Source organism: Dendrobates tinctorius, unplaced genomic scaffold (genome assembly GCF_039654945.1).
Source record: "Dendrobates tinctorius isolate UK_male_01 unplaced genomic scaffold, ASM3965494v1 ptg000030l, whole genome shotgun sequence".
NCBI lineage: Eukaryota > Metazoa > Chordata > Amphibia > Anura > Dendrobatidae > Dendrobates > Dendrobates tinctorius.
The window spans coordinates 30,739,381-30,748,808 of NW_027361698.1; the positions used below are offsets into that span (position 1 = coordinate 30,739,381).

The following is a 9,428-nucleotide window of genomic DNA, read 5'->3' on the forward strand; positions in this document are numbered from 1 at the left end:
TAGTTGTAGTAGCTAGTATATGGGGTACCTCCCCAGGGTGCTGCCTATGATGGTAGTGCAGATGAATCAATACCCAGATTGTGGCTAACGTGGGCACCAAAGTTAAGAAGTGACAATATTAGAACACCACAACAATCGATGCCACGCTTGCGGGTATAAAGTTAAAACTAAACCATCAACAGATTAACAGATTTTTTAATCTGTCGATGGTTTAATTTTTAACTTTATACCCTCAAGCGTGGCGTCGATTGTCGTGGTATTCTAATAAGGTATCTACATTGTGGTGAACCGTATTGTACTGTCAAGTGGACACTGCTTGTGTCATTTCAGGTTTTCTGTTGTTTTTTCATCCTCAAGCGTGGTATCATTTATCTCTTCTTTGTATTAGTGCTCTTTTTGTTACTTTATCCTTAAGCGTGTCATCATCTTATATTACTTTCAAGTCTTATATTTGACAGAATTGGCACCTTATCTGTCTTGATCCCAGCGGCTGAGGATTTTTGTGGTGGTTAAGCGCCAGGGTGTTTATTGCATTGTTGCTTATCTAAACTATTAGTATGAGCATACAGGTTATAGACTACTGAAAAGAGTGATACCTGTATGCCTCATATCAGATGACTTGTGGATAAATCATCTTTTATCGCTTTTTGTAAATAACTTTTTCAAGGCTATGTGGACGATGTTGCCTGGAAAACTCTGCCTCAAAAGTTTATTTTAATTAAAAATGGGCGTTACTAGTGTGCAGGGCCGGCATTAGGGGCAGGTAGCCCCCGCTCCCCCAGGGGCCCTCAGCTAGCGGCACATCACGCATCTGCAATAGGGCCCATGAGGCAGGGGGCCTGCCTGCCGCCAGTGCCGACTCCCCCCGCTGCATTGAACTATACCGGCGTCATAGACTCAGGTACAGTTCAAAGCAATGAGGGAGGAGAGCGCGTCAGCTGATGCTCCTTCTCCCATTATTCCCTGCTCTGCCTCTGACACTGCGGGTGAGCGATGACGTCATCGCACACTCACTGTGTGCCAGGCAGTGCAGGCTGAGCCAGGAGCTGGGAGCAGCGTGGGCACGAGGATAGGTGAGGAGTGTGGTTTTTTTGTTTTTAATGTAACAGTGAGTACTGGACTGTGGGGCCATTCTTGGGGGGTGTTATATGCTATGTGATGCTGTGCTATATACCATGTGGTGCTATGCTATATACCATGGTACTGTGCTATATACCATGTGGGGCTGAGCTGTATACCATGTGGGGCTGTGTTATATACCATGGTGCTGTGCTGTATACCATGCGAGGTTGTGCTGTATACAATAGGGTTGTGCTGTATACCATGTGGGGCTGTGCTGTATATCATGGTGCTATGCTGTATACCATGTGGGGCTGTGCTGTATACCATGGTGCTGTGCTGTATACCATGTGGGGCAGTGCTGTATACCATGGTGCTGTGCTGTATACCACGCGCAAACAATTTTGCCCCATCTACATACTGGGGGAAAAAGTGTGTGCGCGTCAAGCCCCGCCCCTCAATATGATGTCATAATGCCCCTATTTGCATACTGGGGAAACAGTGTGTGCGTATCAAGCGTATCAAGCCCCGCCCCTCATTGTGATGTCACAATGGTTGCCATGGCGACGCTGATGTCATCATAGGTTGCAAGCCCTGCCGCCGCTCATTATGATGTCATAATGGTTGACTATGGGATGGAGGTTGTGTGATGGGTATATGGGCACTGGACTATGGGATGGAGGATATGTACGACGGGTACATGGGCACGGGACTATGGGATGGCGGATATGTATATGGGCACGGGACTATGGGATGGATGATGTGTGATGGGTATATGGGCACTTGACTATGGGATGGAGGATATGTTTGATGGGTATATGGGCAAGGGACTATGGGATGGCGGATATGTACAGTATATGGGCACGGGACTATGGGATGGAGGATGTGTGATGGGTATATGGGCACTGGACTATGGGATGGAGGATATGTATGATGGGTATATGGGCACGGGACTATGAGATGGAGGATATGTATGATGGGTATATGGGCACGGGCCTATGGGATCGTGGATATGTATGATGGGTATATGGGCATGGGACTATGAGATGAAGGAAGTGTGATGGGTATATGGGCACTCGACTATGGGATGGTGAATATGTATGATGGGTATATGGACATGGGACTATGGGATGGAGAATATGTATGATGGGTATATGGGCATGGGACTATGGGATGGAGAATATGTATGATGGGTATATGGGCATGGGACTATGGGATGGAGGATGTGTGATGGGTATATGGCCACTCGACTATGGGATGGAGGATATGTATGATGGGTATATGGGCACTCGACTATGGGATGGAGGATATGTATGATGGGTATATGGGCACGGGCCTATGGGATGGAGGATATGTATGATGGGTATATGGGCACGGGACTATGGGATGGAGGATATGTATGACGGGCATATGGGTATGGGATTATGGGATGGCGGATATGTATGATGGGTATATGGGCATGGAACTATGGGATGGAGGATGTATGATGGGTATATGGGCACGGGACTCTGGGATGGAGGATGTGAGATGGGTATATGGGCACTCGACTATGGGATGGAGGATATGTATGATGGGTATATAGGCACGGGACTATGGGATGGAGGAGAATTATAATTTGCTATAACTAACCACAGTTAGTTACTATGCCCAGGCAGCGCCGGGCTCTTCAGTTAGTACTATATAAAGGGCTGCATTATATTCTATGGGGGGATGCATTATACTAAGGGGGCTGCCATATATTCTATGGAGGGGCCGCATTATACTATTTGAGGGGGATGCATTATATTCTATGGGGGGTTCTGTGGGGTGGCTGCATTATGCTCTAAGGAGTGGCTGCATTATATTCTGTGTGGGGTTACATTATATAGTATGGCGGGGCTGCATTATACTCTGTGGGGTGGCTGCATTATACTATCTGTGGGCTGCATTATACTGTATTGAGGACTATGGGGAATACATTATATTATATGAAGAACTATGGGGTGCATTATACTATGGGAAGTGAATTGTACTACATGGATGACTGGCGGTGTATTATACTATATGGAGCACCATGAGGAGTGCATTATACTATATGGAGGACTGAGCAGTGTATTTTAATATATAGAGGAGTGTATTATATTACATAGAGGACTGAGTAGTATATTATACTATATGGAGGACTGAGGGTATTTTAATATATGGAGGGCTATGAGAAGTGTATTATACTATATGGAGGACTATGAGGAGTATATTATACTATATGGAGGACTATGGGGAGTGTATTATACTATATGGAGGGCTATGGGAGGTGTATTATACTATATAGGGGACTATAGGGCACATTATCTTATACAGTATGGAGGACTATGGGGTGTAAACTGTAAATGTGCTGCTGATAACATGATATTGTATGGGGACGGATTGATTCATTAGTGATCATTCTGTCTCCATCATTCTTTCTCAGACAGTGGAAAGAGGCTGGGAAACAAGTGTTGAACGACTTCAATATTGTCGATCACACTCATTTAGCGTACTGAACTCAGCACATGTAAATACAATCGAAATGCTTCAGTGTGATGTGCAACATGTTAGCATTTGGGGCCCCATTTTAAACTTTGCCTAGGGCCCCACTTTGCCTAAAACCGGCCCTGCTAGTGTGTGACAAGTAACTAATGCAGAACAGGAGAACTTAAATTTGCCTTCTTGCAACTAATTTTGGCAACTCTGAGCTCTGCTTTGTTGTAACAATATTACAACCCAGTCTTCCTGTGAGATGGAAGCTGAAGCTCAGTTATAGTCACACACAGCTCTGCAGTGAGATCAAGAAAACAGAGAGCGGCGATTACAAATCAAACTGGTAACTCCCCCTTCAAGTAAAAAAGAGTTATCTTCCAGGCAGCATCCTACTCATAGCCTGGAAAAGGTGATTTAAATAAAGTGATAAAAGATGATTTCTCAACAGCAAGCCAACTGATATGAGACATACAGGAATCACTCTTTTCAGCATTCTTTAACGGTATGCTCATATTAATATTTTAGATAGGTCAGATATGGTGACAGATTCCCTTTAAGAGAGCTCAGATGGAGAATGAGCATTCAATATTTGCATATGGCACACACTAGAAATTGGCATTCTGATTTTGTTGCATTTTTCAAGGGCTTAAATATTATTTGCCTATCTTTAGGATATTCCTTAATGCATTATGAAAGTGGGGACAAAAAACTGGAATACCACTAGCTATTTACAATCACTTATCACATGGTAACTTTGGCCAAAGTGCCGGTGCCACTGCTATAAAGTAGCGTAATGCGAGGGTTTGCAGTAATATTGCAGCCAGTACTAATGACAAGAAAGAAGCAAAAAAATCCAAATGGTTCTGACTTTTTGTTATGGTCACAGTATTTTGCAGATCATAATGCAACACCATACACCTGCATTAAACTGTATTATTGCAGCAGCATGAAGCATTCAGTGTCATGGCTTAAGTCGCCATGTACTCCCAACTAGTGATGGGCAAATCCCTGGATGTTCGAGTTCAGCGGAACAGTTTAAAAAAAGTTTGGTTTGGGTACCAGAACAGTATTTCCCTGTGGTGGCAAGTGGGGTCATATTTGTGCGGTTGAGGTCATCTTTTTATTTTCAGGTTACATCAAACCCAGCAGTTAGTAATGTAAAGGCGTCTACTAACCTCATAGTCATATTGTAAATAAGCACACAAGAATAAAGTCCTTTATTTGAAATAAAAATACACTATTTTACTTTTTTATTTAAAAATAACAAATATAGCTATGCTCACCTTACACCCATTCCATTGAAGCCCTCATCCCCTGTAAAAAAAAAGAAAATACTAAACAACAATAATACTCACCTAGTGCCCATTCCTTTGAAGCCCTGGTCTCCTGTAAAAAAAATAAAATAAAAAACAGCCATATCCCTCACCTGTCCGACATACTGTCACAAGCCGTATTCCATGTCTGCGATAAGTGGTTTTCAACCTGGAAAGTGACAAGATGCGACCGTCTAGGCTGAAAACCATGGGAGAATGAGCTGCTGCGAGTGCAGCGTTAGTTACTAGTAGTAACGTCATCGAGGTTACCGTAGATCACTGAGGCTGCTTTTCAGCTCCCTTCACTGTGAGTCGGGCCTATGAACTGCAGGGACATCAGTTAGATCACTGTGAGAAAAAGTCTGAAATTTCTCACAGTGAACTGCGGTAAACTCACTGCACCATGAGACTTTTTGTCAAGGTGCTAGTGGTGATCTCATTGGTTGAAAATCCCTAATCGCATTGGATTCCGGCGTGGACAGTATGTCGGACAGATGAGGGATATGGTAGTTTTCTATTTATTTTTTACAACAGACCATGGATTTAATGGAATGGGTGTTAAGTTAGTATTATTGTTGCTTATTATTTTCTGTTTTTTACAGGACACGAAGGCTTTAGTCGAATAGGTGTAAGGGGAGTATAACCTTTTTTATTTTTAAATAAAAAAGCAAAACGGTATGAATTTTTATTTCAAATAAAGGACTTTATTCATGCTGTGTGTGATAATACAAAGGTGACATCAACCCCACAAATGTTACCACACTTGCCTCCACCACCGGGTGCCTCAGATGTGCCTTTTCTGGGGTGCCTGCAGGCTGCTATTTTTAGGTTTGAGGGGTCAATACTCATGTACTCTTACCAGCCTGAGAATACCAGCCCCCAGCTGTCTGCTTTAGCTTAGCTGTTTTTTTTTTTAAAATGGGGGCACATACCCTTATTCAGATGTTTTCCATTGAAAAACCACCTCTTATATATGCTTCACAGCACAGAGTAAGGGTACCGTTACACTAAGCGACGCACCAGCGATCCCGACAACGATACGACCTGGTAAGGATCGCTGGTGCGTCGCTAAATGATCGTTAGTAAGCTGTCAAACAGTCAGATTTACCCAACGACGCAGCAACGATCTCGGCGGTCGTTGGGACCTTGTCACACAGCAGCGATTCTGATGACTCCCGCCTGCGTCCATGATTTCTGAGTCGCTAACGAGGTCGCTCGTCGGTGTCAAACACAGCGATGCACGCTGGCCAGCGGGACACCAGCGATCAAAAAATGGCTCAGGACATTCGAGCACGATCAGCGACATCGCAGCGGGGGCCTGCTCGCTGCTGACACACGTAACGAGATCGCTGGCGAGGTCGCTGTTGCGTCACAAAATCGGTGCTGCTTCAGCAATCTCGCTTAGTGTGAAGTACCCCTAAGGTCTGGGATCACATTAGCATTTAGTCTGAGGCAATTTGCTCATGACATTTGTCTCAAACTCTGCTAGGAGCAGGAGCTCAGTGTCAATGCTCTATGCTCCGATCCTCTTGCATGCAAGAATTGAATCACAGGTGAGAAGGAGAGATTAGTCTCTACATCTTCTCCATTGCCTGTCTCGGCGTATATCGGACTGCACTTGGGTGACAGGGGTATGCTTGAGCACATTTAGGGGCATGGGTAAGATCAAAGGATTCCTTTATTATTAACATCTACAGGGTTCATGATTTTTTTCTGGGTCACTTGCATGGATGCAGAGCTACTTGCACTAGAAGACTAGAGGGATTTTCATCATTTAAATCCCCAGATATACAGTACTAATGCACGCTGCACTTTGCAATTTTTCTCTTACCCTCTCTTGTGTATATATGTGCTACTACTGCACTCAATTATATATAATTAATATTCTCTGATTATCACATTTTGATGGATGTGCTGGCTGTGCGGAGCTGCATTTATGTATACATGAGTGGATTGATATATTTCCATGCATATTATATGACCTCATGACCAATAAGTCTACATACTGTGAGGATAACTAAATCCATATCTATGTTACATAATGTTGTTCCTTTTTTGAGCTACTTATGATTAACCTCATTAAGCATTTTATTAGTACTTGTATGTCACACATTTGATCTTTTACTATTGTGTGATCTTTTAGAATAATAAAATGTATGGATTTTTTACTGAACTTACTAAAGTTTTCCATTTTTGATACGAGCCCTCTCTGTGATTAACCTATCATATTTATGGTCCTGAAATTCTTTTGAGTAAACTGCACTTGGATGACATCCGAGTGCAGTCTGATATTTTGCACACATCTACTGACCTGAGTGGGTGCACGCTGTGTGATTTATGCATCTAATTGCAGCATGCTGCGATTTTTTTTTTTTTTAGAAAAAAATTAGCAAGTCTGCTTTCCCTCACTGAATAACACTGGTCCATGGTACATGCCAGGGTGAGAGAGCCCTAAAAGATGCCAGAGTAGATGGCTGCAAGAGTAGATGGCAAAATTGGCAGTGATGCCGCTTCAGGAAAATACGGATTCATCTAGGAAAACTCGGCGACTGTGTCGGCTTCTAAAGGACACAGTGTGCACATAGCCCAAGTGTGAATTCACACTAAAGGCGCAAACTGCCTTACAACGGCATCAGACCCGTAATAAGGCCTACAGTGAATTTTTAACTGAATTGTTTGAATGGGATCTTCTAATCCTTTTCACTACAATGTAATACCTGCCATCTGCAGTAAAGAGCAGGCAGCAAAACTGCACAAAAAAGGCAAATTTACCCTGACGGCTGCCTATGTAGTACATACTACAGTCGTATAGCAAGCCACAATGGGACGCACTTTGTAGGAAAGTGTGTCCACAAGAGCTTACAATCTAGGGAGTGTGAACATTTCCCCGTCACCTGGGATTGGACATGAGGCAAACCCTGGAGCCTCCTTTCCAGCATGGAGCTTCTGTGTTCTTCATGTGTTGATGTGGCAGCTGAATCCAGCTCGCGGGGCTGAGTGACTAGAAGGAGCCACTTTGGGGTATCGGTGCCACTCGCCAATGCCTTAATATAAAAGGATACAAACCTTTTTCACTCTCCTGCTGGTGTATATCCCCATCCCGTCCTGGACTTGGGAAGACTTCAGAGAAAATCTGTCTGGCACATACATGCCCAGCATCTTTATGGCTCTGCTAAGTAAAGAATTGAGGGCACCATTAAATAACTAAATAACAGCAGATCTTAAGCAGGTCCTCACCAATCACTATACAAAAGTGTGTTTGTCTGAATGTTTATTACTTATCTGTGGCTGTGTAGTTCCTTTCTCATGCTGGATTTCATGCCTGCATTCCTGTGGGAGGGCTAGCAGTCTGTAGTGACGTGGGCTTTCTACTCCCCCCATCCTTGCTCTCTGCAAACTACAACTCCCGGCATCCACAAGTGGGGGAAGTCCTTTACGGCATTCTGCTGTCCATGTAGTGAAAAAGCAGTAAAACTGCATCCTGTGTCCGGTCAGCCAAGGCGTAATGCATCATTTATGTGTATGATCACTATAAAAACCCTATTCTTTACACGTATACAGCAACTGTCCCTGTACATTGTAGTTGGGAAATGTTTCCACTAAAACATAACAATTATTACACAGTTACTTTAGATGAAATACAATGATAGACACCTTCGGAAATTAATGTCAACTTACAGGATGGGGCCTACATAGAAATCAGGAGTTCGCATTGCCCCCTTTCCACCCCATGAAAAAAAACAATATTTATATTATGACATGGTCTCTCCCAGCACGTCGCACAGTATGATGAGCCCTCACAGTCTCCCGAACAGCCCCCCACACAGTATGATGAGCCCCACACAACCATCCATACAGTATGAAGGTCCCTCACAGCCCCCCAAGATTTGCACCATTTATTTTCCCCAACAGATACAATGACTCCATTAAGTCACATTATATACCAGTAAAGGAGGGTAATGGAGATACATGACGTACATGTCACAAATGTGAAGATCATGACAAGAATTCACGTGAAGATCCAACAAATATTTCTTTCAAACTTAGATACACCTAAGAAGAAAATAAACAAACATACTGGTGGTCTACAAAAGAAGTGAATAGCATACAGTCACTGAGCCCTCTTGGCAATAGAGTACAATCGATTAATCCCCCTGCACGCCTTTCTAAGGAGGATTTGTCCCAGTTTCCTCCTCTCTTTGGTGGGCTTATAAACTTCATGACCTGAAAGTCAATAGTCTCCTGATTGTTCTGTGAATTTAAAACATATGTAGAGGACAGTTTTCTCACCTCTATAATTGCTTGCTATAAGGCCCAGAATAACTATCTGAATTTTTTTTTTTTTTTTTTGCAAAAATGGTTAAGAGGGCAATCAAATGTAGCCAAATAGATAACACCCCTTATCTTACAACTGACAAATTCTATTTCCATTCTTGAACGTTCGTAATGAGCATAGTCTGGTACAGGCATTACCCTTCCTGATGAATTTGCATGCCCTAATCCACTGCACTTTTATGTGTCCACTGTTTGGATGGTTAGCCATGTTTTGCCAGAGTGCTT

At 43.2% G+C, this 9,428-nt stretch overlaps 1 protein-coding gene across 1 annotated transcript in view; it reads right to left on the reverse strand.

Moving 5' to 3' along the window:
* Window positions 1-8,449, reverse strand: part of PRDM5 (PR/SET domain 5) — a 462,601-nt gene extending 454,152 nt beyond the window's left edge. Inside the window, exons 1-2 of the mRNA XM_073571995.1 lie at window positions 8,151-8,449; window positions 7,935-8,044 (exon numbers count right to left, since the gene is read on the reverse strand). Coding sequence (XP_073428096.1) covers window positions 7,935-8,027 — 93 coding nt within the window. The 5' untranslated portion in view covers window positions 8,028-8,044; window positions 8,151-8,449. The remainder of the gene's footprint in view (window positions 1-7,934; window positions 8,045-8,150) is intronic.
* Between the last annotated feature and the right edge of the window lie 979 nt (window positions 8,450-9,428).